The sequence below is a fragment of the Ammospiza nelsoni genome, chromosome 2, assembly GCF_027579445.1.
Source record: "Ammospiza nelsoni isolate bAmmNel1 chromosome 2, bAmmNel1.pri, whole genome shotgun sequence".
Classification (NCBI taxonomy): domain Eukaryota; kingdom Metazoa; phylum Chordata; class Aves; order Passeriformes; family Passerellidae; genus Ammospiza; species Ammospiza nelsoni.
The window spans coordinates 15,146,714-15,163,625 of record NC_080634.1 but is presented as its reverse complement, the minus strand read 5'-3'; the positions used below and the strand labels follow the sequence as shown (position 1 = coordinate 15,163,625).

At 41.7% G+C, this 16,912-nt stretch overlaps 1 protein-coding gene across 1 annotated transcript in view; it reads left to right on the top strand.

The window, feature by feature from the left end:
* The first annotated feature begins 49 nt into the window (after nucleotides 1–49).
* The window catches only part of CYYR1 (cysteine and tyrosine rich 1), a 29,923-nt gene continuing 13,060 nt past the window's right edge, over nucleotides 50–16,912 (top strand). Inside the window, exons 1-2 of the mRNA XM_059466007.1 lie at nucleotides 50–137; nucleotides 2,378–2,477. Of these exons, the coding sequence (XP_059321990.1) occupies nucleotides 50–137; nucleotides 2,378–2,477 (188 nt within the window). The remainder of the gene's footprint in view (nucleotides 138–2,377; nucleotides 2,478–16,912) is intronic.

Below are 16,912 nucleotides of genomic sequence, written 5' to 3'. Positions count from 1 at the left end.
AGGCCGGCCCGCCCCCGCCATGAGGCGGCGGCTCCGTGCGGCAGCCGGCATGGAGCGGCGCGGCCGGACGGAGAGGTACCCGGCCTGCGGGGTGTTGTTTCCCCCTTTCCTCCTCCTCCTCCTCCTCCTTCTGGCAGGTCAGCGGGACCGGCGTGGGGCAGGGGACGTGCGCGGAGCTGCGGGCGGCGGGTGTGAGCGGGGCCGGCCAGGTTTTGGTCAGATGTGGCAGCTTTTCCGATTGAATTGGTATACGGAGTTGGAAGGGGGTCCCCGGGGTGTCCCAGCAGAGCGGGAGCCCCTCTCTGGCTGCAGGGAGAGTAAACCTCGAGGAGACAGGGCTGAAAGAGGACCTTATTCACGTATATAAATATCTGTAAATATCTGTAAATATCTGAAGGGGGTGTGCCAGGAGGATGGAGCAGAGGCTCGGTGGTATTGAGCAGAGGAGCGGGGAGGGCAACGTGCAGAAGTTGATGCACAGAAAGTTACGCCTGATCACGAGGAGGAACTTTACTGTGAGGGTGTCCACACATCTGGAACAGATGGCCCAGAGTGGTTGTGGAGTCTCCCTGAACAGAGATAGTCAGGAACTGTCTGGATGCAATCCCGTGCCATATGTGCTCTAGGATGATTCAGGCTGGACCAGATGATCCACCGTGGTCCCTTCCCACCTGACCCGTTCTGTGATTCTGTGAACCCACCCCCTAGGATAGACCTGTGATGTGCAGGGTGAAGGCACCTTGGTGCTCTCCCACCAGGGCAGAGCCTGGAGGTGTCCTGGCATGGCACAGCTGGAGCCGTGAGTACCCATGCCAGAAAAGAGGTGACACTGCAAAAGCCTGGAGCTGCTGGCACAGGGGTGTGCCAAAGCCTTGGTATGGGGTGCCCTGTGTGGCAGTCCTGCATTGCTGCTTCCTACAGAAGTGCCTGTGCTACCCCTGGCCGGCTGTTCTCCCTCTGGAGATGGGTGTCCTGCTGGCTGCCTTAATTCACTTGTTGGCAGGCCTGGTTGGCAGAATGATGGGTTGATTGTTCTGGGTTTTTTTTATGTGTTTGTTTAATCCAGAGGTCATCTCAGGGTTAGGGTGTGTCTGCCTGGGCTGACCAATGTGCTGTGTTGCGCAGCACTCTCCAGCCCGTGCTTGGTGATCATTTTCAAACAGAGACCAAGTGTGAGCAGGTTCAGAGAGCTGACCTGCTAAAATGCTGTGAGCAGTCAGGCTGTGAGATGGGTCAGCCGCAAAGGAGATGAGTCAGTGAGCCAAGGAGTCTCAAGACAAGGTGGGAACTTTCACCTGCTTGGGGCAGGAGTGGGAGCGTGGCAGAAGCTGAGAGGAGGAAGAGTTGCCCGGATCCCAGCACACCAACCAAAAGGGTCAGCACAGATGAAAGGCAGTAATGGCAGTGGGAGAATTAGAACCTCTCAGAGGAGTTGCAGCCTGGGAAGGGGGAGCTACAGTGCGTTGGGAATGCAGAAGCATGGTTTGCCATCGCTGATTTCGAGTCTCTGCCACTTCAGTATGTGACCAAATAGGTCACCAAGGGTGATGGTGTGTGGGGCACAGAGTCCCTCTGAATTTATCCAGGCTGCAGCTGAAGCCTTGACTGTGGGAACGGTGATCCCCAAGAATGTTTTTACAGTGCAGTGGCAGTACAGTGTCATCTTCTTGGGGGAACCTGACTTAGGGCTTTGAAGCCACTAAATGTCATGACAGCACAAGAGATAGATACTGTTAAAATAGCTTCTCATAGGAATAAAAAGATAGATGCTCTCCTGTGTTTCTTAATTGTAAAGAGCTCTCTTATTGTTTCACAGATTGCTTTGTCCAGCAGAGCATTGTGGCTGGGACCACTTGTGGCCTCAAGTGTGCTCAGTGGGGCAGAGAGGGCACTGCCCTACCACACTGGCCATGGCCCTGGTGTTGGAGCACAGTGAGGGGAGCTGCTGCCAGATGGCAAGGGATGAGGGAGCCCTAGGCTGGGAGAAATAGCCTGTTCTCAGAGAGCTTCCTTCTCTCTTGCCACCCTCCAGATCAACAAGACAGGCAGCCCAGACTCAGTTTTCTTCTGGACTCCTTGCTGAGATGGAAAAGTTGGTCTGCGGTTTCTTGGCATTTCCAAACGTTCCTTTTCACTTTAAAGGATTAAGTGTAAGGTGGAGCTGATATGGCCAGCTATAGAATACTCATAGGGAAAGCACCTAAGTCTGAAATGCAGAATGAGTGGGCATGGGCTGCCATTAGGATTACAGAGTCAGATCACACCTCAAGGGCAGGGCTGTGGTTGTATGAAACTGTTAGACTGCATTTTCTTCAAAGCTGTGCTGTGCAAGATTTTGATGTTTGACATCATGAGTGTTATTTTTATTCAACAGAAGATTGTTTGGCTCAGTGTGATAATGGCTGCAAGGCTTACTGCTGTGATGGGACTGCTCCCTACTGCTGTTCATATTATGCCTACATTGGGAATGTCTTTTCGTGAGTATATTTGCACTTAAAAAAAAAGGTGTGCTGTGTTCATGAAGTCAGTGTAAATTTGCTGTGGCAAAACTATGTTTTGGCAATAAACTGAGGCAGTGTTTGGGTTTGTTGCTTTCAGTTTGGTTTGGTTTTTTTTCCTTGCTGGTTACAATCTTTGGTATTCCTTTGAGGTCTCATGTTACATGAATTTTTGAAACATACCAGAAAGCTTGCTAAAATTATGGGTTCTGTCCTTAGTTTGTGTACAATAATATGATTTCTGGAGCTAAGCTTTAGAGATAGTGAGAACTTCGTTTCAAGCTTGAGCCGAAGAGATCTGTGAATAGAAATCTTGTATGTTTTGTTGAAGTGGTTTCTCACACTGAGTTGATAGTGATTGAGTAGTAATTCAAATTACTTGGATTTGAAATTCATATTGCTTTGAGTACTGTTTTTTCATTTTCACATTTATTCACTTGTTTGTTTTTGTTAAATAATGTTTTGGCTGTTGGTGGAATTTATTGAACAGATTCTAGGTGAGAATAGTCTGACCCTTTAACAATGTTGTATGAATAGCATGTTTCACAGTGCTTTAAAAATCACGGCAGATGAAATTAAGTGGTTACAAATATTTTCTATCTAGAGAAAAATACAGGAATAAACTTTTGATTAAAAAACGTAGGCTCTAGTGCTGCTGTTTGTCTTTGCATTGGTGAGGGAGAAGCTTGCCTGCTAATGGACCTAACTCTGGCCTTAACTAAAGTCACATGTGAAAAACGCCAATCAATTGTTTTTAAAATTTAAAAAAAATAATAGTAATAAAATGGTTATAAAAATGGTAATACAATTAGAGTAATAATAATTTGGACAATTTTAATTAGGACAATATGAGACAATAAATACAAAGAGTTACAGACGTCTGGGTACCTCTTTCTGGGCAGCATGAGTTAACAGAGGATTAACCCTTAAAAACAACAGCCTATTGCATATTCATACACCTCATACATGATGCATAAATTCCATTCAAATACAGGATTCTGTCTGGTCAGTGTCAGCTTCTTCTTCATAGGCTTAACCCCAAGTGAGGCAGGAAGAAGTTTTTTTCTTCTGATAAGAGGGCAATAAATTCTCTTTCTCTGAAAGATTGAGGTGTCCTGTGGCTGCTATCTCGCTGCGAGTTCTTTCTTTAGAAAAAAGTATACTACATAGCATAGTTTCTATTTTAACATTATGTTATAACTTAAAACTATATTTAACCCACTACTTAAGAGAATTAATACAGCATTACTTTCTAACACAAGACATATAATATGTGTTTTAATATTTGTGAAAAGCCAATCATAACATAGGCATTTTTCACATCACATCTCACAAGTTGTACATTCATGTGCAAGGGCAAAACTAAATGAAACATAAAATGTGGTTCTTCATGATAGGGCATCTTATTTTCTGTTCCATCAATTACACTAGTAATTTCCTTAGCCTTTAGCATGCAGTATGTGACTTATTTTGGTTTGTGAGAAATGGCTACTCACTTCTAATAATTTTAGAAAGGTTTATTAAACCTTATAAAAAGTACAACAGAAGACTGAATAGAGAAAATGTTATGGTGCTGGGAGCAGAGGATTTTCCCACCATGTGCTCACCCACACAATGGATGTTTTGCCTTTTAACCCTTTAACCCCTCCCAAGGTTCTGTCCATCAGCCCCTTCTTTGCTGTCCAGTGGTGGAGTTCACTTCCTCAGACCCTGATTGGAGGTCAGATGTCACCATGGTGACAAGCCAGCCCTCCCAGATGTCCCAACCCGGCTGTCCCTTGATAACCACGCTAGGGGGTAAAATGTAACTATAAATCTATAAAACTGTTCTTAACCTATATACATGATACTTGTCTGTTAATTGTGAGAGTCAACCATTGCATTACTCATCTATCACAGGTTTATATCCTTGACTAAAACCAGAGAGGATAAAAATGACATGGCATATGGACTGCCTGGTACTTGGGGAAGACTGAGTGGGAAGGTGGTAGTTTATTTTTTTTTTTTAGAATGACTCCTCTGATGCAAGTTTTATTTCAGCCATGATACCTGGGGAATGTTCCAGTGTTCCCATCAGTTTATTTTATGGCACTTGGAAGGAGTAGGCAGAGTGATGGTATTTTAATACAGAATTGATCCACAGTTTTTGAAGCAGATCACATGCTTCCTGGGCTTAAGTAAGTAAAATTATGGTAGAACACCAGAATCCTTCATTCATCTGGAAATGACAAAGCATGTATTTAAGATGGATGTTGTAGAATGACAAGTGATTTTTTTCCTGATTACCGAGTGAATGTTTGCTTTGTTTTTCTGTTTTTTCATTTCAAAATTGTTTTTTCCATTTGCAATCATCAAAGGAGTTTCTCATTCTGAATAGCTTGTTCCAGACCATGTGTGGTTGGGAATGATGGACACACGAGCATAGGACAGCACATTATAAGAAGGAGGGTTCCTGTAGAACAAGTGGATTCAATCTCTCACTTCTGTGAGTGCATAGCTCACTAGCATTTGTCCAGCCTGATGTAGAGCTGTGCTGTGTGAAGGCCTTAACCAGGGGGTTCTTTAGAGTGGCTGCTGAAATGCTGAAACCATGCCTTCAGCACCAAGTTGGCACCTTGTCTTTGGTGTGTTTCTTCAACAAATATAAATAGGTATTGAATTAGAGCTGAGTGTGAGTGGCTCTGACACATTTGGAAGGGTTTGTGTATATCTGGGTGGATTTGAATACTAGAGGAGGCTCTTGCAAGTGCTGTTTGCCACAACACATCTCGAAGAAGACATTTGATAATTCTAATTTTTTAAGGCTAAGTACTCCAATGCCTAAACTTGAAGATCAGTCAGCAGTTGTTATACTCCTTTGACCTGAAATTTTGCATGATTAAGTCACAGATTTATTTTTTTTTCCTAAAAGCAGGTCAGGACATGTCTTCTTTAAACATGTAATCTCATTTTGAGAACTTTCCCCTTCCCTCCCCTCCTCCCTCAGGCTTTATCCCAGGCTCAATTTCACTCCTCCATCCCCAGCTGCTCTTCTTCCCCACTCTGAGTGGCACAAGGAGTGGGGAATGTGGCTATGGTCAGCCCATCACAGCCCATCTGCACTGCTTCTCACACTTTTCCTTGATTCAGCCTGTGCTGGGTTGCAGTGTGGTTATCTGCTTGGTACAGGAGTTGGAGAAATTATATCTTCTCTGATTTACCATAGTTTTACACGAACAAAGTAGAGTAAGGGTCATTTGAATGCTATGGAGAGGAGAAATTATTTTGAAACTCTCTAAAGGAGATCCTTGGCTGGCAAATACCTGGGTTAATAATTGTCAGCTTTCATAGACTTATATTCTCTCAAGCCAGCTGGGAATCCAAAACAACTTTTTGTCCTCTGGGAAGAAAGAAGAGCTGTTTTCTGTATTGTGAATGTTGTCACACATGTGTGGTGTTGATTAATTAAAAAGATGTGAAGCTCTTTAGCAATCTGGGAAAGAGATCATCTCTTTCTCTGCCTGTGTCCAGTGAGGCTGAGCACGAGCACAGTGCAGAATGCCAGTCAAAAGGCAATCCAAAATGCAGCCTTGGTGTTCCTCTGTGGAAATCCAGCACAGCTATAAGGCCCGGAAAAGCAGATTATGTGATCATGACTTCTGTGTTGGATATGCATTTAAACTCAGACTTAACTGCTTGCCAGTAGTCTGAGCTGTCACAGCTCGGGCAGGATTTACATTTTGATTTTGTTTGGTTTGATTCTGTGAGAAATTAAATATGCTAAATGAAACAGCTCTCTGTGCAATTAATAAATGAGGAAAAGGCAGAACTAAAACACTGTTGTTTCCTTTGACAATTAAATAGGAACAAAGGACCTCTGTGCTTTAAATCTATGAGCTTTCTGCTAAGATGCTCATTACCAATGAAAACCTTTTCCTCTGAAATCTCCTGAACCTTGTTTTTGAAGGGAGAAAAATAGGAAAAAGAACTTCATTAAATTGCTCTTTTGAAATGGAAGGTTTTCATTTATCTGTTTCTGTGCATCTCAGAAGCTGTTGTTTACAACAGGGTCTTTCTTCATACCACATAATCTGGTAATGAGTCTAGCATAACCTTCAATTTCTAAACAGATGTTTGTTGTTTGAAATTAAGGGCTTAGAAAACATGAAGGCATGTATGTTACTTTATCCAAATGAGTTTTCTGATCAGAAAAAGAGAAGCAGTAAATCTCTTTCTTTTTAATCATCTATGTGATAAAGGAGGGTAGAAATAGAATGTGAAAGAAAGGATTATTAAATAACTCCTAAGCAAAACCCAATCATAGAAACATTACAACAATTAAGTAGCTAGAAGATCACATACTTCATTACTCACAAGCTGGCAAGTCGTAAGAAATGTGCAAGAGCCTTTTTATGACAGGAAATACATCCATTGAATTACTCCATTACTCCATCTACACCAGTCATTGTATTCTCTTTCTCTATGGGTTTTGTATTGACTTTACCTTTTATTCAGTGCTGTAGACAAGGGGGTTCCATTGGAAACAGGTAAAAATGCCTTTCCATGACTGATAAATCATGGGGTTTCTTTGTTCAGACAGACAAATGTAGCTGAAGTATGTAATAGCAAAACTGCAAAAAAAGCCACTCAGTGTGTAGGCTGTCCATTCGATCCAATTATACAAGAAATTTAAAAATCGAACTGTATGATGAAACACCACCATAGTTTTCCCTGTTTTCTCTAGTTTCTTCATTATACACAGTAATGTTTTGCTTTCCTCCATTCTTTTGAAGTCTTAATTTTTTTTGTGTTACTTTGTGTTTTTTTGGTGGTACTTTGCTCTTGTGCAATGATTATAATTCCTCATATATGCAAGTGACTTATTTGCTAATTAATACAGCTGGCACCTTAGTCAGCTGGTGTTCCTGTTCTCCATCAGTCTTTTTTCAGTCTGTGCCTGGATGTGTCTTTGTCATGTGGCCAAAATATAGTGGCTTTCCATAGTGTGATCTCATTCTGTGGTGGGAATATATGTGTGTGCCAGGTGATGAAACCATGGCATCATTCTGCATGCTCTTGTGTCAGCTGTCTGGAACTGACTCCTATCACCCTCACATTGCTGTCCTATTCCTAAACTGGGCCTGTCCGAAATTTCCACTCTGTTTGGAATGTTCACGTTTGTCCTAGGGTGATTTTATGCTCACATCCCCATTTGTCTGCCCAGAAATAAATTTTGCACTTTTGTCTGTTTAGCCCCGAAATAAGTTTTGCATGGTTCCGAGAGCCAAGGGAGGGAGAGAAGAAGCGCAGTTTGTTATCAGAAGCTGCACTTGCTCCCCTGCATCCTTCTCCTGGACTGTGATGTCTGCAGCACAGACAGTGAGAGAGAGCTCTCCTTTGCTTTTAGTTAGTTTTAGCTGAGGCAGAGAAGTTCCCTGCACTGTGGTTTTTTTCTTGGAACTGTTTAAACCTGCTCTGCACTGAACACCCATGTAAGAGACAGTTCAAAATTTCCCTAATTTGCCTCACGACCGTCATCAAGGACAGAGATTGAAGCCCCCTCCCAAGGGCTGAGACTGAGACCCTTAAAATTGTAACACAGGGACTCTGGGCTGGCTGCAGTGGGATGTCTGCCAAGTGTTACCTGCAGATGTGTTCGCTGGACCAAGACTGGTTTCCCACAGAAACCAGTGCTGAAACAATGGATCCTGCTCACTGCTGGGACTGGTTTGTCCTGTTTCAGAACTCGACTGTCTGTACTTGTTCTCAATGGACTTATTCTCCACTGTCCTGTACCTGTTCCCCTCCCCTGGAGGACTATAACAGACCCCTGAGTTAACCAAAGACTTTCAGATTCTCCCTGATGTGACAGGATGGATCTGTTGGCTGGACCATGAGGATTTCATCTCTCCATTGGTAGCTACATCCCCCTGCTCTTTCTCTCTCTCTCTATCCTTTATCTCCTTTCTAATCCTTCTATCACATTTGCTGTGGGCACTCAATAAAAGGTGCATTTACTTTGATTAATGCTGAAATCCCCACTGTGTTGTTTTTGCACTCTGAGATCAGTTAATAAACCATCATGACTCCTGCTTGTACGAGCGGATGGTGACATTACAACCCAGCAGAGTACTGTCAGCTCACAGGCCTGGGCTGCATTTCCAGCACCAGAGGGACTGATAAGAGACTGAGTGAGCTGAGCTACAGCCCACAAAAGGACTTTCTGAGTTTGTCATCTCTTTTGGAGCAGCAAGAGGTTTTACTGCTTAATGTTCATTTTTTATGCTGGTGAATGCTTTGCCTGTTAAATAAACAGTTTTTTCCATTTTTCTCCAAGGAAATCTTTTTCCCAAACCAGCTGGGAGAGGGACCACTTGAATTTGGTTTTTAGAGGAAACCCTTTTAGAGGTTTTCCCCCAAATTTGCCTTAAACCAGGACAACTATTCATATAAAGGATGAGAAACAGTGAGGCTATTGCTTGGAAATTGAGACACAATGAAGAGGTGTGTTGCTACAGAGTGTGACAGAGGACATGCACCAAGACTCAAATAAGAAGGCTGTATAGGGCTATTTATTAAAGCAACATGTTGCCTTTATAGTTTTACAGGATATTTACATTTGCTTAACAAACATATACACTGCCCATTGGTCATGAAAAAGAAACAAAACCGTCAATAGGTGAAAAGGAGCCACATCACTCTGTGAGCCAACCAAAGTCCGTGTCTTTTAACTTTCTCTCTTCACATTGTCATGGTGATAGCCTTGTTACTTTGAGAGAGATACAGGATGTTCCTTATCTTCAGAAAGCCTTTGCTGGCTCACAAGAACAGCACAAAAATGTCTTTCCTACAGAGGTGGGGCACCACTGCTTATAAAATTCTGATTGCTATAGAGATGTCAGTGAGCCTCATTAGCTTGACATCAGGATTAGACCTGATAGTGTCATCTCCCTAAAATCCTGTTAATTCTTGCCTCTCTCCCCAGCTCCTTCTATTTCAGCTTATGTCACATGCTAGACTCAAGGTGTTCTGCTGCTTCTACCAGGTCCAACATACTATCACCAATTTTTCCTTTCCTGCTTTTCTTGTTCCCCTTAAGTGCTTGTCTCAGTTTGGAGACAAGTTTAGGAGAAAATCACTTTAGAATGAGTGTTTCCTCTTATATTGGTTTTGCACGGCCTGGTTTTTGGTAGTGGAACGGCCACAGAGGTGACTTCGGTGAGAAGATGTTGAACACTTCTGCCATGTCCAGCAGAGGCAACCCCTGATGGCTCTGAAGGTGGACATGCTGCTGGCCAAAACTGGGCCAGTTAGAGAGGTTGCTGATGCCTCTGTGATAGCATATATAAGAAGAAAATCAAAACAAAGTTATAGTTGATAGTTCCCTCTGGCCTTTGACCAAACCAGACCGAACAGACCAGGAAAAAATGAGGCCACAGAATGATTGCTGCCATAGTCTCCAAGGCCTGGGAAAGGGAGGAAAACCCAACTTCTTCTCTAAGTTAACAAAAACCCAAGCTAGCTAAGCAGCAAAGTAACCACTGTCCTCACTTTACCACAGAGGCCTGGGGAGTGAGGCTTTGAAAAAGCCTGCATAAGAGCCCCAAAGCTCCCTTCTTCCCCCAGACCAACCTTAAAGCTACAGCAACCATGGAGCAGATGGTAAGGGAATAGAAAAGCACCCCAAGACAGTGCTGGAGACCCCATGCCACATTTAAACATGTTCCACTCTTAGTGATGAAGTGTTTTGTTGAATCAGGACATTTGCATTCAGCTTGGCTTTTGAGTGTGACTGGCTTTGAAGTTTGAGAAGCGCAAGGAGAAATCTTCAGCAGCACAGACAGGCCCAATTAATTCTTTCTTATATTAGCCTCTTTGGTTCTTCAATGTACTTGAAGAACCTTAGATTAGAACTCTTAGATTCCCCTTTTTTACTTTCTTTGCCTTATTGTACCATTTGCCTTTTTGCTTCACATCACTCTATTCTTTCATTTACCACTTGCCTTCCCCAAAGTGGGAAAGCGTAATTCTACTTCGTACCTCAGAAAATTTGCTGTGCAGTCAAATTAATCTCGCTGAGTTGGCAGTTCAGACTGCCTGATCTGTGACACGCTTCTGGTACCACCAAGGATGCCACTCTTATGCCATGAGACAGGTCTAAGGGTGCTATCTCATCTCCCTTGGTCCTGATGGAACAAAAATACCTGTACTGGAGTAAATATTTGCTTAAGAGTGTTCCTGTGTTTTCTGTGGGACTAGTTGATTAATGCAGTTGCTTTGAAAAAAAAAAAGAAAAAAAATTAAATTTAGAGAAGTTTGGAATGGAGGCTGTTAATCCCTCTCTCAATCTATGAGCCCAGATGCAACATGTGAGGCACAGTCCCCAGATGTGGTGTGTCTGGAAACATTTATTAAAAGTGTGCATAGCTTTTATAATATTTTTACTCTCAGGCTGGAATAGCATGAGTCTGGATAGCCAATAGTATAAATATTCTGATGACTAACCAATAATACACATGGTTGATTCCCTAAAGAGCAACATCAGCTTTGTTTCTCTAAGACAAGCACTTGTATAAAAATTTCTTCTGCAAAACTACTATGCTTCTGCTACTTGTTACACACCGTGTTACATCTCTCCTGCCTTGACTGCATAGTCCTTTCTTTTCTTATTAGAAGCTCTTTGTTTCCTTTCCCTACACCCAGAGCTTTCCCAGAGCTTTGGTGACTTAGCACTGACTCAGAGAGACGCGAGTCCTTTTGATATCTGTATATTTTTTTCATACCTACTGCAGCTTAGCTCTGAATGCAGGGCTTTTGCTTGCCTTGCACTGCTAGGTCAGTGCAACCAGGCTCCCACTATCACAGGCAGCCCATAAGTGTGCCAAGCTCAATGTTCACAGTAGCTCACCCCTGCTGCATCTACTGGAAAGCTCTTCCAGAGCCATATTTTTTTTTGCCATCGAGAATCTTTTCTTTCACAAGCTTTTTCTACATGTCTGCTAATTCTTGTGATATTTTTTAAATTGACCCATCATTTTGATATGAAATTGTGAAACAACTTTTTTCATCCCTTCTCTAAGTGATGGATTGTGGACCGGGTTTGTTTTGGGGAGCTTTTACATGGCATAGTAGACATCCATTGTGTGTATCACATGTGATTCTTGGGGTGTCCTGTGCAGGGCCAGGAGTTGGACTTGATAATCCTGATGGGTCCCTTCCAACTTATCGCATTCACTGTATTAGTTAACTGTGTACATTTAAGTATATTTCTTGATTCAAAAGTATAACTCTTGTTTAGTCAGTGGGCTGTGTGGTTTGCAATATATAGAAAGAAAATAATTACCTGCTTTCTTGGGTAAAAATTTCTTTGTGTTATTTGACTGTGCTGTTGACCAACCTGTCTGCTCTTTTCAGCAGTTGCACATTTTTCTGAAGTCACTATAATGGACTGTGATCCTTGGGGGGAAAAATTGGACATATTGAGCATATATCCTAATGAAAACAGTATTAATATCTTGTTTAGTGGTTGTGGAGGTTTTTGATGTTTTCAATATCTTGCAAGCCATGTAACGGCATTCAGTCACCTCCTTCATGCTGTTGCAAAATGGTGTCAAGTTTAGATTAGTAACACGTTGTGACATAACAGCAGGATTTACCTCAAGGGAACCTTCACAAAATGTTGTGTTTATAGATCATTCTGTCAAAATGGCTCAGATTGTCACTCCATCTGGTTTTGCTACCAGTCTTCTGGCTTGTGTTTATAATCCTGATGTTATTTCCCATGAATAACACCAGCTCTGGCAAAGTGCATGGACTTACTAGAGCACACAGGATGGCAAAGGGCAGCTGAAGGTTGGTTGCACTTTGGTGTTCCTGGTTGTGTTTAACTACTCTCAGATATGATAAGAGCCTTCTGCCAAGCTTCCTTTTGCTTCAAAGAGGAGGGAGCAAAGTGTTTCTTTTTTGCTTTATCTCATCAGCATAAAAAGCAAGGTAACGTCACCAAAACTGTGAGGAAGGAACCAGGTGCAGGGGGTGTCTCTTCTGCACAGCTCTGCAGGAGTAAGAAGTGTCCCATCTCCTGGGAAAGGGGATGAAGGGACTGGATCCTCTGTTCGTGTTACCCCACTGCTGGGGTTTCTCTGTCCTCCACCTGGGCCACGCAGGTAGCTGAGCCAGGATTCCATGGATTTGCAAGGGAAGTTATTGCTGGCTCATCAGTAACTGGCTCTTCTCCAGGCCCCAGTGATTGCTGAGGTGGAGGAGGTCAAGCCTAGCTCAACATTACTTAATGTGTGTGTGCATGTCTTTACCGTGTGGTGACTTCTGCAGCCTCAGCATAGCTGCATCCAGATAAAGCAACTTCCATCATTTTATGGAACCTGCAGGAGCCACAGCATGTTTTTCTAAGTATAGTTTAATTTTCAGGATTTTTTTCATTTTCTGACTCATAGTCCTCTTCTCCAGAAGCATAAAATGATTCATATATCCAAGCACTTAACACCTTTTCCATTTGTAAATGGCATTTCATGCAAGCTTAATGAGGATATTCCAAACCACTAAAACCATAATTTGCTTATGCTTCGTAATAAGGTTTGAATCCTGCAAAGAGTTTATGTTAATACTCTCAAGTTCATTGTAGGTTTTTGCAAATGGTGATTTAGAATCAGAATGTCCTCTGGCTTAGTCTCACTGGGTTTTTGTGCCCCTTATAAGCTCTGACACAGCACCTGGGAAGAGAGAATGGGGAAGAAAAATTGAATTGGTGCTGTAAATCTGACAGAAAGAAAAAAATGAAGGAGAGGTTCTTTTATTGCTTTCACAGGAGTAAGATTTGAGTATTAAAGTACATTAGAAAAAGATGAAAACCATTTTTTTTATTTAATCTGCTTTAGAATTTCTAAAATTAAACTCTCAGTGTCTTATTATTTTCATATGAAGATATGAGGGAAAAATCCCTTTGCTGGGTAATTCAAAGCTCAGAAAGATTTATTTAGACTCAAAATGTACGTTTCTAGCTAGCACTGCAGTTTTAAAAAGCTATTGCATGGTTGCTCAAGCAATGCACATATTTTATGATTTTAACATGGAATAAAATAATTTATGATGTTAGGTTTTTAATGTCCTAATTCACACTTTTTCTGCCAGATCATCCTAGAACCACTCCAGATTATTCAATGTCAAAAAACCCCTAAATAATTTTCATTTGTCCAACACATAGAATTCTAAAAGCAGTAAAATCTTCTAATCTGAGCTGAAATTTAATAAATGCATTTATTTAATGTATTTTTGAGAAGAAGTTAATATTCTCAGAATCAGATTTATGAAACGGTCAAAAGGCATTTTTTCTGGTTCTTAAGGTAGTGTTATTTGTTTGTATTCAGATATTTTATTACTATGTTTTATTCAATGTTATTTTCACTTTATTGTTGTGAAAAGGATTTTTGGTTACAATTTTCCTCTCCTTTGTTACATTAAATGGCAAAATTCTCTCCTCTATCTTCCCTCATTCTCCAATAACTTCAAAAAAAAAAAAGGAAGAAAAGTCAATAAGCTTCTGCTTCAGGAGTGATTTATCACTCATTAAAATGTCAATGAAAGAGTCCAACTGAAGTAATGCTAAGAGTTGGGAAAGGACCATGAATTCCAGTGCCTGCAAAGCTCAATGCATGCCATGTGTGTTTAGCTTTGTAGAATCGAAAATGGCCTGGCTCCTTGCGATCAAAGCTGTTTTCCACGTGCAGGTGTTGCCACCAGGGAACTGGAAACAGCCCTGACACTACTTCAGCAGGTGGGTCCCTTTGTTCCCTCCCTCACCATGCTGGTCTCTGCACAAATTCCATTAAAATGAACAGGAACATTGCTGGTCTTTCCAGAAGGTGCAAGATGAGCTAAAGCCTCCATTTTGGTTATGCTCCTTGAATGCTTTTCCAGTGATGTGGGCAGTGCAGAAGCCTCTCAGAGGCTATGATATAGATGTATATAGAATAATAATGTGGTGGTGTGCACAGGGGTCCCAGGGCGAGGGAAGAGATGAGAATCTTAACTCCATACTTCAGAAGGCTGATTTATTATTTTATGATATTTATTATATTAAAAGAAAATTATATACTAAAACTACACTAAAAGAATAGAAGAAGAGATTTCATCAGAAAGCTAGCAAAGTAAAGGAATGGAAAGGAATAAATAATAAAATCTTGTGACTGCTCACAGCCTTGACACAGGTGGCTGTCATTGGTCATCAAGTAAAAACAATTTCACGTGCTGGGTAAACAGTTCTCCAAATCATATTCCAAAGCTGCAAAACATGGAGGAGCTGAAGCTTCTCAGCTTCTCAGGAGAAAAGATCCTGCAAAAGGATTTTTCATAGAATATGTCTGTGACAGTATATACAAAATCACGAATGGGACAGGACTGCTGTGGAACACGTCTCAAGCTGGTTTATTTTCCAGCATCAGTGTCATTACATGGTTGGGACAGTGGGAAGATGCCAGGAGCTCACGTCCTCAGCAGCAGCTACAGAACTCCATGTTACAACTCACTTTTAAAGTCTTTTAACCAATCACACAAAGCAAAAGCATACTGACAGTAGATTTATCGAACCACTATAAGTACACATACCTTTGATTAAAACAATGCTTGCTTATTTTGAATACAATACCTGCTTGTAAGCCTTAAAATACTATTTTACCTCTAATTTTAAGGATTCCCACAACCTACACCCAATATGGATGACAGTCATGAGATTTTCAGGCAGATATAAGTTTGGTCTGTTTTCATATCAGGGGTTAATTGTACAGCTTCAGGTCGTTAAGTCACATTCCTCCAGTTTGCTCTCCCCAGTTTACTTTTGTTTATACTTTTGAAGCCTGAAGCTGTGATGATAACCTTGGTTCTCAGGCCTGGAAGGGTTGTTTTGTCTGACCAAACTATGATGAGAGCTTGCTGACTGTGACAGCTACAGCCGGTCTGTGGCTGCACACATAAATTGGCCATAACAGACACCAACTCGATCAGCCTAGCTCATTAAAGAATAGAAGTAAACAAGCCCCTGGGTATGATAATTAATGTTAATAAACTCAAACAGGGGACCTCAGCCAATCCCATTGAATCCTGAACGCAGATGCATCATTGGCCAGTGAGGTGGGCGGTGCTAAGACTCCAACCAATCAAATGTTTAAGAGCAGGAAATTTGAAGCCTATAAAAGAACACCCAACAATAAACCTCAGCTGTTGCTTCATGGACTCACCGTGTTCTTATTGCATGCTTGTCACCAAAACTGTGACAACTAACACTCTGTATGAAGTTCAGAGTTAGACACTAATGTAGTACAGCATCTGAAAAATATAAAATCTAAAAACGTAAGGCTTCACTGTGCTTTGAGCCACCTGGCCTCTGCTGTGCTAACACAGGCCCTTCTGTGAAATGCCTGGAGGATGCCCTGTCTGGGGATTAGGTCCCAGCTCTAAATAAACAGATGAGTAAAGTCTAAATTTTTTCACACTCTGCCCCCTAAATGAAATGAAGAGTCCTGCTGCTATTTTTTTTTTTTTTACAGAAACTGCAATAAATAGGTATGGTTTTATCATGTTAGGAGCTGTAGGATTTTCTGCAAATTACCATTTAATTCCCTTTCATTGGCTAAGGAACCAATGAAACAAAGATATTCCAGGTGAAGGAAATATGACAGCAGAGGATGGTTAACTCTCAGCTCTGCCAGTGATGACTTAAACCTAGAAATAAAACAACACCACTTTCAAGATAATATCAGTATAGGAGTTGATACAAAGGTTGGTCTTTATTAGAGGCCTCCAGAGGCAGATAGGGAAAGTTTCCACAAAATGCCCTCGCCCACATGGGGTGAATACAGTTTTGTAAGTTTAGCAAATCAGCATAATTGACAAAAATCACCAATTGGAGACATAAGTGCTGATGCAATTTTCCCCAGTTCAGCCTTCTCTGAATCCTCTCCCCTCCAATGGAAACTAAACTTTGTTCATGAAAATGTGTCTTGAAGAGCTGGTTTTCAGCCTTAGTTCCCAGAAAGAACCAAGATAGAATATGGAGCCTTGTACCCCCAGGGGCTTGGAGCTCTGAAATATGTTTTGTCTTTCTGCCTAGGGAAAAGGCAGGGAAAAGTACTGGGAAAACTAGCCACAGATACAACGATAGAATACAGAGCTAGAAATACATGTGTAAAGAATACAGAGAATATATAAAAGGAAAAGACAAAAAGTATGTGGCATCATCTGCACCAACAGCTCATGCTGCAATGCTTGCAGTAGTGGCTGGATGGCAAAGGGCTGTCAAGGAAATGGTTTTATGTAGAGAAATACAAGAAGGACCAGCCTTTGTTATGCAAAACTCTGCAACTGAAGTTGATTAGAACAGATAGAGAGCTGAGAAACAATGAAGACAAGATAGCTTGCTTGTT